Raw genomic sequence first — 17,335 nt, forward strand, 5'->3', positions numbered from 1 at the left:
CCTCGTCGTGTGGCCCAGCCCCTGAGATTCGTGAGCCTCACTCTCCCACCTTCTGGAAGGGCTCTTAGTAACCTAGTCTGGGCTCTCTCACCAAAGAGCTTCTGGTCTGCTTTGGAAACCACAAAGCACGATACACATGGGGTGACAAGGACCTTCTTTCTGGGGTGGGTCAGGAAAGACTCACTGGAAGTGGAAGCAGCCTCAACACCTGGCTGGACCTCCACTCTGCCCCTGTAGGTGCTGGGCAGTGAGGGCCCAGAGGGAAGACACAGGATCTCTTTCTATTGCAGGGGTCAGTGCCTGTAGGACCAAACCCAGTGGCCTTCTGGAAGTCACAGCTGAGTGCATCACAAGAGTGCCCTCATTCGGGTCATGGCAGTCGGGCGGGGGGTGGGGGAGTGGATTGGCCTAGACTGCTGACCCCAGGGACAAGGGACACAAACACGAGGGGACCCGAGCTCTGGATGGCAGCACTTCTCTGAGGCCTCTCCCAGAACTGTCTGGAGCTGGTAGCATATCCTAGGCCCACACCTGAGGGAGCTGAAAAATCCCACTCCTGGGCATGTGGCCCAGAGCCTCCATGGTTCACCAGCCTTCAGGGAGTCTCACCCCAGGGGTTGAGAGTGCCAGTGGTCTCAACCAGGGTAACCAGCAAACTGGTATCAGAGCCAGGGCTGGAAGCTGGTCCTCCAAGCACCAGACAGGGACTCCGAGGACCAGCCATGCTAGACTTTAGATCTTTAACACCTTAATTTCAGCTTCTTAGAGGCCTCTTCTTTCTTTCCAACTTAACCTGGAACTCTAAAGGCAAGGCCTTGTCTGTTAAAATTTGGTACCTACCCTAGGCCCTGGCACAGACTCTGGTCTGGGATTAATGCCTACACAACAGGGCTAAGCCACGCAGGGACCATCCCCTGATCTGTCTTTGAGAGGTAAGCCCAACTCCTGCAGCAGGGGAGACTGAGGCACAGTGAGGGGACCTGGGAATGGACCCACAGCCCCTCTCTGCCTCCCAGCCTGGGGCTCTGCCCACCACCCTGGTATCAATCCCTTACTCTCAGTGATGGGCTAATAATAAAAACAGTGAAACTCATCAGTAGAGAAGTGCTTGATAAATGCATAATAACGATAATAATCATAATTAGAGAGCTGGGGATTAAGGAGCTAAAATACCCCAAAGCTGGGAGGAGGCTGCAGCTCCCCTGGGCTGTGCCGGCTTCCCTGAATCCTTTTGGGGAATGCTCAAAGTGCTGATTTTTTTTTCCTTTTTCTTTTCTAACAGGGACTCCAAAACCTTGAGGACCAACGTACCAATTAAATGGTTCAGTTTAAGCATGATGTTCATTTTAATTGTGTTAGTCCGCCCCCGCAGAGAAGGGAGAAGCGGCCCCCTCCTTCCCAGCTGTTTAGATCCTGCACAGAGGAGGCAGGCTCCAAAAGGCTCCACGGAGAGCCCAGAAGGGCAGGGCCCGAGCCCCGCTGTCTTCCTGCCACAGGGAGGGGAGTGTCAGGGCAGGGCCAGGGAGCGAGCAGAGTACGGACAGCCTGGGTTCTGACAGCAGGTCTGTCCCCTTATGACAGCCATGTGACGCCAGGCAGCTTGTCCAACTTCTCTGGACTTATTCCTTCCTCCTCAAAATGGTAATAAAAGAAGCACCTTTCCTCATAGGGCTGGTCTGGGGATTAAACAGACAAATGAAAACATGGGGACTAGCATAGTCCTTGGCACTCAGGAAGTGGCCAACGGTAGATGGAGTTGTTCACAGTTACTCTTCTAATCTAGGCTATTAAAGGAGAGAAAGACAGTGAGCACCCCAATACCATGGGTGTGCATGACACCTGGCCCTACTGATGGACTAATCAGTGTATGATATGATATTTAAGGGGAGCTGGATAGGGAGACCCCACTCATCTGACGGTTGGAACTCCAGCATCTCTGAAGGGCCTGGCAGAAGCTTCTAGTACCTTGGGGCTAGGGGAGGACAGAGGGCAATGCCGGCTGTGGGAAAGTCCTGGGGCTGACACAGAAACTCAGACTCCTGCCAGGTGAACGCCAGCAAGCCTCTGGAGCAGGGGAGATGGGGGGCTTGGTTCCACCCTCAGGGGTGGAGCCAGGGGAGGATGGCTGGCAGCGTGTGGAGACGGGCCGTAGCTCCCCGAGCGAGGTCTGGGACCAGGCCCGCGGGGCTCTGACAGAGTCCCAACAGGAAGTGGGGTACACAAGGAACCAGGGGCCAGTGCCTGCCTCTTCCTGTGCTTCTTATGGGTCATAAGAGTTTGGGGAGATCACTCCAGCTTGTTGGGCCTTGATTCCTGACACAGCATGTGCCTCCCGTAGTAACAGGCCCTCCCTGTCAGGTGGCATGCTGTGTACCTGCGCCTTGGGGCTCTGGAGCCAACTCTGACCCTCCACTGGCAGGCTCTGCTACCTGCCTCCCAGGGTTATTGTGGAGATCAAAGTGTTAAAAAAAAAAAAGAAAGAGCTCAGAAAATGGGGAAGCGCTGTAAGTGGGACAGACCTGCCCTCCCCATGCCCCCACCGCCGCTTCCTCCTGCCATCTCCCAGGCGCATCTGCCCAGCTCTTAGCCTAAGTGCCCTTAGGGACAGGGCCGGCCTACCTGGTTCGACGGCAGGTCCTCATCACTGCTGGTTGAGGACTCCTCTGCTTTCTTCTCCAGGGATGCTGGAGCCAGGGTCTTGCTTGTGGCAGTTTTGGAGCTACCCTCCTTCTGAGGGGACAAGAACATGGTGGGCAAGGGGGTGTTCGTTAGCTGAGAGGAAGCACAACTGAGACACCAATAACGATCTCACTCTCCCAGGAAGACAGCATGACCCCCTGACACACAGTGAGTGTGGCGGGGTGGCCAGCATGCCCCACAGACACCGGGAACACAGGCCTCCACGCTGAATATCCTTCCTCCAGGGCTGACTCTAACCGTGAAAGGGATGTGTGAGTCAGGCACTACTAAAACCCGAGGGCTAGCGTGCTGCTGGCGAGGCGTCTGAATGAGAGGTGACAGCCGCCCAGGACAAGGTGGCAGGGGTGAGCCAGAGGCCCCAGCACAGCTCACATCTGGCTGTTACATCCCCAGCTAAAAGCAGGAGCCGGCTGAGAGCAGTTCAACCAGCTGTTGACCAAACAGCCCAAGACTAAACAAGGGGGGCTGGCTGGTGATGGCAGTCAGGCCAGAGGAGGACCTAGAGCAGGGACTAAACTGAAAGGTGCTGGTGGCAGAGAGGAGCCCGGCCAGGGCAGAGGGCAGCTCTGCACCTCCCTATTGGTGTGAAGGTCCAATTTTTATTACTCAGAAAAGCAGGACCCACACTGCTGGGGCCTCCAGCTTCTTGAACCCACCTGCCAATGCAGGAGACTTAAGAGACGTGGGTTTGATCCTTGGGTCGGGAAGGTCCGCTGGAGGAGGGCATGGAGCCCACTCTGGTATCCTTGCCTGGAAAATCCCATGGACAGAAAAGCCTGGGGGCTACAGTCCATAGCGTTGCAAAGAGTCGGACACGACTAAGCGACTTAGCACGCACAGAATTAATCCATTATTTATTTGGCTATACTAGGTCTTAGTTGCTGCATGTGGGATCTAGTTCCCTGACCACAGGTTGAACCCAGGCCCCAGCACTGGGAGCGCAGAGTCTTAGCCACTAGACCACCAGTGAAGTCCCTGGAGCCTCCAATTTCTCAAGAAAAGCTAGAAGATCCTGATTTGGGTGTGTACTTCCCAATTTTCCACTGGGTCAACTACAGTGCACACTGCAACAGCCAAGTCCCCGTGTCTTCCTTGTTAATACAACCCTGTCTCTGTTCTGGCGGCCCCCACCACAGGCTTTGGAGAGGGTGGCCCTTTTGTCCCAGCCAATCTCGGGAACTGCAGGCCCCGCATCAGTGAGTGGCTTTTTTTTTTGCGGGGGGAGGGGATGGCGGAGGACAGGTAGAACACATGCCTGAGATCTGGTCAAGGAGCTAAGTGGAGGGGAAGTAAACTGGGGGATTTTCTCTTTAGGAGATGCTGCAGCCCTGCTGTTCCAACGAGGCAGACGAGGCATGGAGAGAGAAGAAATCTGTCACCAACGATGCTAAGCTGAAGGGACCACCTTTGCAGGAGCCCTACCATGAAACTTCATGCCCTGAGATAACCAACCCTCTTAAGAACCATCTGAGCTCTTGTGAAGTAGTTCTTATTTTCTCTTGCAGATTAAGATGCCCTGACTGATACAATAACCTGATTAAAACTTTACAAAAAGCATCACAGTCCAAAACATGGCTAGGACCCTTGTGTCTCACTCTGGCATTTAGGCTCCTATAGATACTATTGGTAACAAGCAACTGGAAGTGACTGCTGCCTGCAGGACAGCTGGCCTTTGCCGAGCCCACCTGACTTCACAACCCCCCTCCTTTCCACACTCTCCCATCTCCTCCCTGGGGAGCCTGTCTCCACTTTAGTGTCTAGCGAACCCCAGGTCTTCCTCCAAGCTCAGCTCAATCACCTCCTCCACCCTCTCAGACACTCATTTTCCCAGCTCCATCAGAAGGAGCACTACCAGAACAAGCTCCAGCAACCCCATCACCTTGTCTCACCCTACAGTCTACAAGTTCCCTGAGGGCAGGGCCAACGTCTTTCATGCCTTCATCTCTGTCAACAAGACAGCATGCTCAGGAGTTGATCTGCTACACCGAAGGCAGAGAGGTTAGTGCTGTGAGCACTTACACCTCTTGGTGCTTGTTTACTTGCGAAGAAAACACAAATCTAGGAGGGATTAGAGCTCAGCCTGGAGCAGGGATTCCCAGCTTCCCTTAAGGAATGAAAGATCTAGCCACACATGTCCATCAGGTCACAACTGGCTGGAGCCGAGAGGGACCATCTTTCTAGTTTCCCCTTGTTGCCACCACTCCCTCAGTCTCTCCTGCCACCAAGGCTTCATGTCAGCTGCCATCTATCACCTCCACTAGGCCTGCACCACTCAAGCCATTTCCACCACATGTCTGAGCCCTGTGAGTCCTGGAGTCTGTCACCCTGAACTATAGGTTGTAGCCACTCCTACAAGCAGACAGAGGAAAAATCATCCAGATAAAAGTTGGGTCATCATTCCTTCTCTCTCCCCACTCAGCTAGAAGAACAACTCTCCCTGAGAGAGACACATACCAACAGGAGGCCCCAGGCCCCATTGCCTACAGGACAACAGGGTGAGAGATTTGGCTTCCTCCCACTCCCCAGGGCCTGATGGTACCTACACCACATCAAAGCCCCCTCCTGGTTCTCTGGGACATCCTTGAGGGCCTGGCCTGGCCTCCCATGGGGCGGGTGGGGCCCATGTGCATCGTGGAGGCCTTGGCAGATATGGGAGTACCAAACCCACCTTTTACTGGGGAGGCCCTGGTTTGGCGCGAGGCAGGGGTTGTTTACTGGAGGTTTTACCTAAGGAAACATGGGGGACAGCCTCTGGGGGAAAGGTCCCTGGAGGCAGAGCTTAAATCTGGTCTTGCTTCTTCACCTAGCCCTGAACCCAAGTTTTGATGTGGGAGTAGGTGGCGGAAGCTTGGAGGCCTGGCACTGCAGCTGCTTCCTCGTGAGGTCTCACCTGGGCTGGAGGTGCAGCTGCTGGCGCGTCCCCGTCACTGTCTGACTCCTCCTCGCTGCTGCTCTCCGAGTCCTCCTCCTGCCTCCTGGCCTGGGCGGCTGGGGGTCCTGCCTTCCCAGGGGGTACTGGGGCAGCCCCTTTCTTGGGAGACGCCTTGGTGGGGGCTGAGGCAGTTTTGACCTGGGGGGTCTTTCCTGAGGGCTTCGCCTGGAGTGAGAGAAACAGGATCAGGAAAGGGGGGATGGGAGACGGCTGGGGCACATGCAGCTGCACTGTGGGCGGCTCCTGGTCCAGAGGACAAGCACGGGGCTGCTCTCCGGCCCCCGGGGCCTCACCTGAGGAGGTGCCTCTCCCTCACTGTCCGACTCCTCCTCACTGCTCTCCGAGTCCTCCTGTGAGCCCCCGACAGGCCCCGGCTGGGCCTGGGCTGCTGCAGCCGCTGCCTTCCCCACAGCCGGCATGGACACCTGGCCGCTCCCAGAGACAGCGCTGTTCTGGGGGTCTCTCGCTGCTGGGGTTACCTGAATCGGGAGGAGGGAATGGTATTGAGGAAGGAAGAGGAAAGCACGGCTCCCTTTAGGTGAAACCCCACCCAGGGCATGGTTCTGGGGAGGTCAAGCCCACCTGTGCAGGACCCTTGTCGAGGCTAGGGCCATTGCTTGGTCCTCCCCTCCACTCCACCCCGGCACCTCTTTCGGCTCTGGTCCTACTTGCCTTGGCTGGGGACCCCACTTTGGCTTGAGCAACAGCAAGGCCCCCCTTTCCAGGAGCTGGTGCTGCCGCTTTGGCTGAAGCCACTCTGGTGGCAGAAGGGTTGGCTTTGGTCTGAGGGGTTTTCACTGAAGTCTTCACCTGGAAGGAGAAAAGGGAATTAATTACGTAAAGGATGCAAGCAGTTAGCCAAGAATGCCGATTCTGGAGTCAGATGCTGGAGTCTGGATTCTGACTCCTCCAATAACACCTGTATGAACCTGGGCAAATCATGTGACGTCACTGGGCCTCACTTTCTTCCTCTGTAAAATGGGAATGAGGAAGGGTGAGGATGAAATGGGAGATATCATAGTGTTTAACATAGTGCTGGCACACAATAAGCGCTCAAACTCATTACTGTTGTGAGCACTTTTTCTTCTTGTTAGCTAAGCATAAGACTACCCTGAACAAACGGTTTCCAGGCTCCCTTTCAGCTAGATGGCCATGCGATTAGCTAATGAATGTAAGTCAAGCGTACGTTTGACTTTCTTATACACGTAGATGTGTCTTCTTCCTTCCTGCTGCCTGAAATACTGAGGCAATAGCTGGAGCTCAAGTAGCCATCTTAGTCTATCAGGTAGAAGCCAGGTACTCAGATGGCAGAACAAAATGGAAGACCATTGTTGTCTGAGGTTTTCTTCAGCTTAACCTAACCTTAACTGATGTCCAAGGAATCCCCTAAAAGTTTATCAGTGTCTCCAGCAAATACAGACCTAGAAACTCAAGAGCAACAAAGAGCAAAATCCTTAATAAGAGTGTGAAAGGAAACTTTGCTAATGTGAAATAGGATGAAGGATTTAGCAGCATCTCAAGGACCACCTCATTCAGAGATGTCATCTGAGCAGAGATATGCCCCATAACTTAGCTTCCCTCATTTACATAAGACCAAGTGAAATTAACATGATTGAATTGAACAAAGAAACCAGTCTAAAGCATAGTCTATGTGTGATGAAGAAAGGGGGCTAATCAGCACAGAACTCAAATTAACAGAGGGAAGTAATGTCTTTGACATAGACTTACAAAAACAAAAGACCATGTCTAAGTTATCCTAACAAGTCAGCTGGTTTAAAAGCATTGAAATCACACAAAATATATTCTATAGCCACAACAGAATTAAACTAAAAATCATCAACAAAAACAAATCTGTATTAATTCCATACATTTAGAAATTAGCCCACCCCTTTTTTTCCTGGTATGTGGCCACGCTGCATAACATGTGAGATCTTAGTTCCTTAACCTGGGATTGAACCAGCCTCCCTGCAGTGGAAGCACACAGTTTTAACCACTGGACTGCCAGGGAAGTCCCTCAACCCACCTCTTTTTGAAGACATTTACTTGGCTGCACTGCATCTCAGTTGCTGCATGGAGGATCTAGTTCCTTGACCAAGGACTGAACCCAAGCCCCCTGCATTGGGAGTGTAGAGTCCAGCCATTGGACCACCAGGGAAGTCCCAACCCACTTCTTAATAATCCATGGCTCAAAGAATAAAAAATACAGTACTTTAAAATTCATGGGACAAAGCTAATACAGTCCTCAGAGGGAAATTTATTGTGTTAAATGTTTCAATTAGAAAGAAAAATCTAAAATTAAAAGAAAAAAATATAAGATTCCATCTTAAAAGGCTAGCAAAGGAAGAGCAAATCAAATTCAAAGTAAGGGAAGAAATAATAAAGATCATCGGAAATTAATGAAATAGAAAACAGGAAAATAAGAGGAAAAAAAAAAATCAATGAAGCCAAAAGTTATTCCTTTGAAAAGAATGAAATGTAATTCTTTAGTTAAAGTGATCAAGTAATAGGACAAAAGACACAAATTACCAAAAATTATGAAAGAAAATAGGACATCACTACAGATCCTATGGATATTAAGAGGATACAGAGGAATATTATGAACAAATTTAAGCTAATCAACTACACAACTGAGATGAAAATGGACAAGTTTCTAGAATGGCACCAATTATTAACTGTGCACAGAGTATTAAAAGGTACAAAATATAAACTAATTCAAGAAGAAAAAATGAATACACCAACATCAATTAGAGAAACTGACTGAGCCATCAGAAATCCTCACCCACACACACAAAGAGGCCAGGGCCAGACGGCTTTACTTATGGATCTGAATTGCATTGAGAAAAGAAACAGTACCAGTGCAACACAAACTCTGAGAAGAGAGGTTTTACAAGGCAGGATCACACAATACCAAAGCCAGGCAAAGATATCACAAGGAAACTATAGACCGATATTCTTTGTGAACACAAGACACAAAAATCCTCACAAATGATTCGCAAACCAAACTCAGCAACAAATACAAAGGAGAATGCACTCTGCCCAAGATGGATTTATTCCAAGAACGAAAGATTGATTTCAGTTCAGTTCAATCACTCAGTCATGTCCGACTCTTTGCGACCCCATGAATCGCAGCACGCCAGGCCTCCCTGTCCATCACCAACTCCCGGAGTTCACTCAGACTCACGGCCATCAAGTCTGTGATGCCATCCAGCCATTTCATCCTGGGTCGTCCCCTTCTCCTCCTGCCCCCAATCCCTCCCAGCATCAGAGTCTTTCCCAATGAGTCAACTCTTCACATGAGGTAGCCAAAGTACTGGAGTTTCAGCTTTAGCATCATTCCTTCCAAAGAAATCCCAGGGTTGATCTCCTTGCAGTCCAAGGGACTCTCAAGAGTCTTCTCCAACACCACAGTTCAAACGCATTAATTCTTCAGCACTCAGCCTTCTTCACAGTCCAACTCTCACATCCATACATGACCATAGGAAAAACCATGGCCTTGACTAGATGGACCTTAGTTGGCAAAGTAATGTCTGTGCTTTTGAATATACTATCTAGGTTGGTCATAACTTTTCTTCCAAGGAGTAAGCGTCTTTTAATTTCATGGCTGCAGTCACCATCTGCAGTTGATTTAATACCCCCAAAACAACTAATGTCATACATATTAACAAAAGAAAAAAAAAATCACTTTCATAAAGAAAAAGCACTTGACAAAAATCTAACACCGATTCATGATAAGAACTCTCAAAAAATTAGAAATAGAAGGAAACTTCCTCAATCTGATCAGAAGCGTCTATGAAAAACTTACAGCTAACATCACACAACAGAATGCTTTAAGATTAAAAATAAGACAAGATGTCTGCTCTCACCACTACTATTCAACATTTTACTGGAAGTTCTAGCCAGTCCAATAAGGCAAGAAAAAGAAATAAAAGCTACCTAGATTAGACAAGAAAAAGTAAAACTGTCCTTAATTTGAAGGCATGGTCTATATATAGAAAATCCTAAGGTATCTACAGAAGTCACTAGAACCGATAATCAAGTATAACAATGTCACAGGACATAAGATCGTCTACATCACAAATTCAGGCCCAGAAGGCACCACACCACTTATTTTGGCCATTCATCAAACACTGAACATCTCTCCCCTATCTTTCTCACACCAGGGCTACCTTTCTATTCACGGCATTTAAATCATGAATCATCTCCTTCCTGTGTCTTTGGCACATTTGGTTTTCCAGAACCCACCCTCTGACTGTTAATTTGTTTGTTTGAACTTCAGTTTCCTCAGTGGACGGTTTACTTTCAGCTGGCTGGGTATCTCTGAGCAGATCAATTTCTGACCTCAGCAATGCTGAGAACACTGATTAGAACTACTGATTAGAAACCAGTTAATATGTATAGCACTGAGGGTAAGGCCGAACAAGTATTATCCCATTTAATCCTCATAATAACCTCGCAACAGAGGCAGTTATTATCCTCATCCCTTGGATGAAGGTGAGGAAAAGAAGTTGGCCAATTAAGACTCCTTTTATCAGTCCTGCTTGTTTTAGTAGAGGTTCGTCAGACCTCTTGAAGTTAGGAAAGACAGTTTCGTCTGACAGAGCACCAGGCTATAAGGCTAGGCCCCTGGAGAGGGACTGGCTGCTCTTTTTTTCAACCCAAGAGAATACGATGCCCCAAAATATGACTATTTCTGTGGCTGGAAAAGTCGCGGTAAAGATGTAGCAGAAGGGGACTTCCCTAGCGATCCAGTGGTTAGGACGCTGCACTTCCACTCCAACAGCATGAGTTTGATCCCTGGTTGGGGAACTAAAACCCCACAATGCATCTTGGCCAACAAAACAAAACAAACAAAACCTCAGTAGAAGGAAGTGGGAAAGGCTTTGGAGTCAGGGGCTGGTGGGGCTGGATCAAATTACCAAACAACTCCTCTATGCTCTAATTTCCTTATCCAGAAACCAAAGCAAATGAACACTGTCTCATGGGACAGGTGGAAGGCTCAAATGCGAAGACCTAAGTGATGTGCTTAAGTGATCAGCACATTGAAACTTTTAAGGCACTGGTCAAATGTGTCTGTAGCTTGGAAAAACAGGATAGGAGCCTATTGAGGTGAGACTGGGAAGGCCAAGAATAGCTTAAAATTTCAGTAAAGGAATTACAGGACCTTGGGTTCCACAAGACAACAGTGAGAGAAAGACAAAAAAAATTCACAGAAATGTGTACTCTGGTACAGGGAAACAAGAAATGACTAATTTGAGTGGTTAGTGAAAAAAAGAGAGACAATTAAAAATAATAAACGGTGGGTGGGTGAGTGAGCAGAGAGTGAGCTATCTTCACTTCTCCCCGCTTTCCTAGTCTGGAAGACAACTCTTGAGTCTGCTCCCTCAAGGGAGATGGATGAGAACGTGCTGTGTGCAAGCCCCTTGGCTGGATGTGGCAGGTAAGAGCTCATCAAATTCAACTCTGTGCAGGTTGATTTCCAATCTACAGAAGAATAAACATAGGCCCTGATGGATTATAGCACTTGCTAGGACGTGGAGCTAGGACTTAAACCCAGGCAGCCCAGCTCCAAACTTCCCACCACTTGCCATTCACATGGTCTTCCCTAGTGATCCCACCAGAATGCTCTGCTTGGGGAACTCAAAAAGCCAGGCACTCTCCCGGCTTTCACACAGGCTGGTTTCTCTGCCTGGAAAACTCCACATCACCTGGCCAACTCTTTCGCCCACAGTTTATGTGTCACTTCATCCAAGAGATCTTCTCTCCTGAAAAGGCCCTAGATACCATCCTCTGCCATGCTCTGCTGGCCTAGGCACACACCCTCCATCCCAACCCTGTCATACATGCTGATACAATCTGTGTACACATCCATGTGCCCCATCTAGGCTGGGAACTGTGAGAGCCAGGGCCAAAGGAGCCCCAGACAGGATGGAGCCTGGCAGACAGGGTACTCAACAGAGCTGGCGTAAAAAGAAATCTCAGTGGGAGCTCAAAAGGCGACGAAGGAGGCCCTGGAGCTCGACCCTGCAGCTCTTATGGGCAGAGGAGATGAGCGGAAAGTGCGGAATAAGGTGAGCTGAGGGTGCCGCTCAGGCTTCTGCACACCTGGGGCAAAGGCAGCCGGGTTAGCCCATCCTCAGCCCCGTCCCAGGCCTCACCTGTGCGGAAGCTGCAGCCGCTTCCTCACTGTCCGACTCCTCACTGCTCTCTGAGTCTTCCTGCACCTCAGCCTTGACCTGTGCCACAGGGGGTCCTGCCTTCCCAGGGGGCCCTGGGGTGGTCCCTTTTCCTGAGGGCCCCTTGGTGGATGCTGAGGCAGCTTTCACTGGGAGGCTCTTCCCTACAGACTTCATCTGGAATGACACAGGAGAGAGGCCTATCACAGGGGCCAAAGGACCCATGAGGGCTGGCCCCAACCCAGCCAAATGAACTTGGCCTCACCTGTCCCCCTGCTGCAGCAGGAGCTGTCTCCTCCTCGCTCTCGGACTCCTCGCTGCTTGAAGAGTCCTCCCCTGGCTTCTGGGTGTGCCTGACTATGGCTGGGGATGACGCACAGGTGGGCGTACTCACTGTTGCTGCTGTCCGGGGGGATGGTGTGCCGACTTGCACTGGGGGGACCCTGGCAGATGTGGGTGTAATGGGGGTGCCCTTCCTTGGGGAGGCCTTGATCTGAGAAGTTTTCACAGCTGATTTTGCCTGAGGGGACACACAATTCAGAAGCTCGTGAAGCATCTTGGACTCAGAGGACCCATGTCCTCAGGACTGGAGCTCACTGCCATTCTTCCCCACAGCCGCCCCCGCAGAGCTGACTGGTCGGTGGGGGCAGTTACGGGTCAGGCCATGAAGCCGCCCCTCCCGAGACCCTACCTGGGCTGGAGTCTTGGCTACAGGCGCTTCGTCCTCACTGTCTGATTCCTCCTCACTGCTCTCCGAGTCTTCTTCGGCCCTTTCGACTTTGACCTGGGTGGTTGCAGGCCCGGCCTTCTGAGGGGGCCCCTTGGTGGGACCTGAGGAAGGTCTGACCTGGAGGGCTTTCCCAGAGGACTGTGCCTACAGTGAGACACAGAGATGGAGAGGGTCACCCGGTCCAGGGAGTGGAGGTGGGGGAAGGGGAGGGGCTTCCGGCGCTGAGCAGGAGAGATGAACCTCACAGGCAGAGGACTCACCTGGGCTGAGGTCCCTGCCCTCTGCATCTCCTCCTCGCTGTCCGACTCCTCCTCACTGCTGCTCTCCGAGTCCTCCTGCTTCCCGTCCTGGGCGGCCACAGACCTTGCCTTCTGAGGGGGCGCTGGGACTGTGCCCTTCACCGAGGGTCCCGCACCCGTGGCTGAGGCAGCTCTGACCTGAGAGTTTTTCTCCAAGGGCTTTGCCTGGGAGTGACAGAGGACAGGACAGGAGGCTTAGCGGGAAACGTGTGAGGTGAGACAGGAGGGGAGGAGGGCGAATGGAGGTTCTGGAACAGAGAACGAGAGGCCCACAGGGTCTCTGCAGGTAACTCCCAGGGCGGGGCTGGGCGTCCTCTAGCCTCACCTGAGCCAGGCTTGTAGTCTGCCGCGTGGCCGTGGGCGCCTCGCCCTCACTGTCTGATTCCTCGCTGCTGCTGCTGCTCTCCTCCTTCTCCTGCTTCCTGGGCTGGGCTTGGGTGGCTGCAGGCCCTGCCTTGCCAGCGGGTGCTGGAGGGGCCCCTTTCTTAGGGGAAAGCACCTGGGTGGGTGCTGCGGAGGCAGCTTTAACCTGGGGGATCTTCCCAGAGGGCTTTGCCTGAAGAGAGAGAAACAGAATCAGTGGAGAGAGCCCAGACAGTGGACTCGAGGAAACAGGAGAGCAGATGGGGTCAAAGACACCACAGACTCCACGTGGCCCTGTGCGTGGCCAGGGTGCTGGAGTGGGAGAATCAGCCCTCAGGAGGCCTCCTGGGGTGGGTGCCAGCTCCAGGGCCCTCTCTCCAGGTCCCACCTGCACTGGGGTCTTGACAGCTTGTGTCTCCTCCTCGCTGTCTGACTCCTCGCTGCTGCTCTCCGAGTCCTCCTCTGGCTTCCCTAAGGGCCCTGCCTTCCCAGGGGCTGCTGGGGTGGCCCCTTTCCCAGGGGTCCCCTTGGCAGGACTAGGAGCAACTCTGATTGGGGTGGTTTTCTCCAAGGCCTTCACCTGGTAAAAGAGAAAGCATGGTTTGTTCATTTCTTTCTGAAAACTCTCTTGTGATGTCTTAATAAAGCCTGAGCCTTTAGTGAGGCTCACGAGACCCCTTCCTTCTCTCCCCACTCCCCGCTTTGACTGACACTCCAGCCAGTATGACTGGCCAGCCAGATGGCCGTATCTCCTCATTCCTGGGGCCCTCACACCCCCCGTCCATATCACCTGGATACCAGATAAGAGAGCAGTTCCTTATACTGGTTTTCCGTGATGGCCAGGGTGGATAGGCTCCTCACCTGGGCAGGCTCAGGGCTCTAAGGGCCTTTTACCACCAGTCTGCCCCTCATCCTTGCTGCTCTCTGATTCCAACAGTTTCCCAGTGCCTCTGGTTTTCTCTCAGGACATGCCCGGCTGCAGCTCTGGCCACCCATGCAAGAAGGGGGTCCGAGCAGATGGAATAGAGCTGGATTTCTGTTTGCTAACAAGCCATGATTTGGCCTGAGAAGCCAGAGGGCCAGGTAACTAAAACTTCTCAAGTTCCTTCACAGTAGGACCAGCCGGGACAAAGACAGCAGCCTGTTTTCTAGACAGGGGAACTGAGGGGAAGGGGGTGTTGGGCGGGGTTCTTCCCTTTGGGCAGGAAGGGCAATTTCCAGAAGCAGCTGAGGCAGAGTCAGGTGACCTTGCCCTTCACCTCCCAGAGCCCTGCCTCCCTCTCCCCAAACTCCAGGGCCAGTGTCCTCTGGCAGCGGAGATGCTCTTTACACAGCTGCCCCGGAACCGGAGGAGCGGGCCTCCCTTGGGCCTCACCGGGGCCTCCTCCTCACTCTCATCGGACTCCTCGCTGCTCTCTGAGACCTCTTCTGGCTTCTTGGCCCTGCTGGCTGGGGTTACAGCACCGCCTTTGACTTGGGGTGTCACAACCCCTGCCTTCCCTGGAGTTGGGGCTGCACTTTTTCTCGGAGACTCCTTGACTGCAGCGGCTGAGGCTCTGACCTGCAGTGGTTTTACTGCGGCTTTCACCTGGAACAAGAGCATGGGATCAGAGAATAACCCTGTCTGCCATTGAGGAGTGCCAGATGCTTCATAGTCTGTAACGCTCTGTCTTAATGCCATCTCATTCTCAACTCCCTAAGATGCCATCTTTACACCCATTTTCTGGAAAAAGACAAAAGGCTCAGAGAGGTTAAACCACTAACGCTGATAATAAGGGGCAGAATGCTCAACCACAAACCTCCTCTACCTCTTGGCACACAGGGCTCAGTGGAGGGGTAGTCTCTCACAAGCAGGACAGCTCATACTTGTCTACCCCTCCAAATATTAACACAGTATCTGATCATGGTGACTACCACAAGGGCCAAGAGGCCAGGGCCTGAACTCTAGTCTTGGCACCAGCCTGCTGAGATTCCTGGGGCACACCCCCTCCCCTCTCTGGGCTCTGGCCCACTGAAGCTATGTGTTTGGCTGCTGGCTTCCAGGGCCAGGTGTGTGTCCCTTCCCTCGACAGAGCCTGGACATGGAAGCCCAGGGTGCCTTTATAGCTGGCTGTAACTAGGGCCCAAAGGTGGGATGGAATGTGAGAAGCAGCCCACAGTTAGGTCTGCATCTTCAGGGGTTACTGGTTGAGGTGGGAAGGTAAGGTTGGAAGCCCCATGGGTGCCAGGTCAATTTGATCCCTGAATCCTATTGTTCTCTATCCCCATCTCTCCGCTGGGTGCCCTGGTGCCAGCCTTCAGCATCTCCTGCCAGCATGACTCCAACAGCCCTCTCAGCCATCTCACTGTACTTATGAAGCACCGTCCTCCAACCCAGGCCACAACCAGTGATGTTTTAGAACCATAAATCAGGCCATCTCACCTGTGTGCCTGAAAGCCTGCAAGGTTTCCCACAGCCCCCAGGATAAAACCCGAACTTCTCTTAGTGGGCCTCACGGTCAGGCGCCAATCTGGCCCTGCCTCCCTCGACTTCATCTTACGTCACTCTCGCCTTCATGAACCTGTGGACCCCTGTTCCTGCAAAGCACCAAATCTGCTGTGTCCGTCCCTGCCGCGCTGCCCCTCTGCCCGCATTGCATCCCTGTTACTGCCCCTCACGGCTTTCTGCGTTTTCTGTTCATACCAACCATCACCACTGCAGTTAAATTTCTGAGGGTCCCTTGCACTCCCCCACAGCAGCAGGAACCTGCCTGCCACTTGGAAGGTGCACACTAAGGAATAACCTGCAGAGACTCCAGGCCACGGTTCATGGAAGAGACGAGGCCACGGACTTCCTCAGGCAGTGCTGAGACCCAGCACTCATCAGCAGACCCAGAACCTCGTCAGCAGTCTGACCCCAGACAGCCACACCCCTGACCCCATGGCCTTTGCTCATGCAGCTTTTCCTGCTCGAATACTCACACCCCGACATGCCCACCCGGTGGAGCCCCCTGTGCGTCAGGCCCTGGTCCCGTGCCGTCTCTCTGAGAAAGTCTGCCCCCGCCTCACAGGGAGGATGGTGTCTCTCCCCACCAACTCCAGGCCCTCTTCCTGCCCAGAGCACAGTGAAAATCTGGCTCCCAACCTGCCCAGGCTCAGCCTTCCAGCTCCCGGTCACCCCAAAACACCCACTGAATGGGGAGAGGTGACACCGGTACCACTGGGAGGTGAGGCCTCTGGCCAGGCCCCAGGAGGGTTAGAGGTTTGCAGAGGGCCGCTCTGAGGATGGGTGGCAATTACCTCCAAGTCCGTCTCATCGCTCGAGCTGGTGGTATCCTCACTGGAGCTATCAGCCTGGTCGGCGGATGCCATTCCTGAGGGATAAACAAGGAGGGGACTGAGGGCCAACCCTTTATAGACACGCCTGCCTCTCGCTGGCACCCTCCACGCCAATTACTCAGGGCCAGGTATGAGTGCAAGCTCCTGCACCCATGGAAGACGAACAGCTGAGGGGCATACCACACTGCCCCCCGCCCCCACCACTCCTGCACAGCCGAAGGGCTGGTAAGAGGTGTAACAATAGGTCCTGACACACAAGCGCCAGCACCTGGGGTCTTAGAAAACCTCCTTCCCCTATCACAGGGAAAATACCTATTTTACATGCGATACAGAGGCAAACCCAGGCCTCTCGGCTTAGCGTCTAAGCCTCTGTGGAAGCACTGGTACCCACCTGAGAGCAATAAACCAGAAAATGCTCCAACCCCACCCCGGCTGCTCACACTCCCTCAGCAAAGCCTGAGGTGTCCCTGTAGCAGATTCTCTCTCACCCAGGGGAGGAGAAAGTGGCCTGAGGCGGTGGTCCTCGCCGTCATGGAGACAACCACCTAAGTTCCAGAATGTCCCGGGGGCCTGGCCCTAGAGGTTGGGGCTCCTTACCAGGTGTGGCGGCGGTTCTGAGAGCTGACACGCTGCCCTCCTCCTCGGTTTCTGACACCAAGACAGCATTTGCTGAGGGCCCCGTCGTCTTCTGGGGTGACTTCCCAGTGAGGAGGTGGGCCACTGCCTTTCCCGGGGCAGGGTTTGTCGTGGAGTTCACCGTCTTGCTGGCTTTCGTGGTCTTTGCCTACAGAGAACAGGAGTGACAGCCACTGGGTATGGT

The 17,335-nt window shown here is 52.7% G+C and overlaps 1 protein-coding gene across 3 annotated transcripts in view; it reads right to left on the reverse strand.

Annotated features, from left to right (window-relative positions):
• The window catches only part of TCOF1 (treacle ribosome biogenesis factor 1), a 38,637-nt gene that overhangs the window by 12,268 nt on the left and 9,034 nt on the right, over window positions 1-17,335 (reverse strand). For all 3 annotated transcript variants that reach the window (XM_018050157.1, XM_013965696.2, XM_018050156.1), the window contains exons 5-17: window positions 17,113-17,299; window positions 16,477-16,550; window positions 14,573-14,785; window positions 13,586-13,777; window positions 13,160-13,390; window positions 12,796-12,999; window positions 12,497-12,679; window positions 12,071-12,325; window positions 11,788-11,982; window positions 6,305-6,442; window positions 5,926-6,111; window positions 5,591-5,797; window positions 2,620-2,730 (exon numbers count right to left, since the gene is read on the reverse strand). In XM_018050157.1, the coding sequence (XP_017905646.1) occupies window positions 2,620-2,730; window positions 5,591-5,797; window positions 5,926-6,111; window positions 6,305-6,442; window positions 11,788-11,982; window positions 12,071-12,325; window positions 12,497-12,679; window positions 12,796-12,999; window positions 13,160-13,390; window positions 13,586-13,777; window positions 14,573-14,785; window positions 16,477-16,550; window positions 17,113-17,299 (2,376 nt within the window). The remainder of the gene's footprint in view (window positions 1-2,619; window positions 2,731-5,590; window positions 5,798-5,925; window positions 6,112-6,304; window positions 6,443-11,787; window positions 11,983-12,070; window positions 12,326-12,496; window positions 12,680-12,795; window positions 13,000-13,159; window positions 13,391-13,585; window positions 13,778-14,572; window positions 14,786-16,476; window positions 16,551-17,112; window positions 17,300-17,335) is intronic.

Source organism: Capra hircus, chromosome 7 (assembly GCF_001704415.2).
Source record: "Capra hircus breed San Clemente chromosome 7, ASM170441v1, whole genome shotgun sequence".
NCBI lineage: Eukaryota > Metazoa > Chordata > Mammalia > Artiodactyla > Bovidae > Capra > Capra hircus.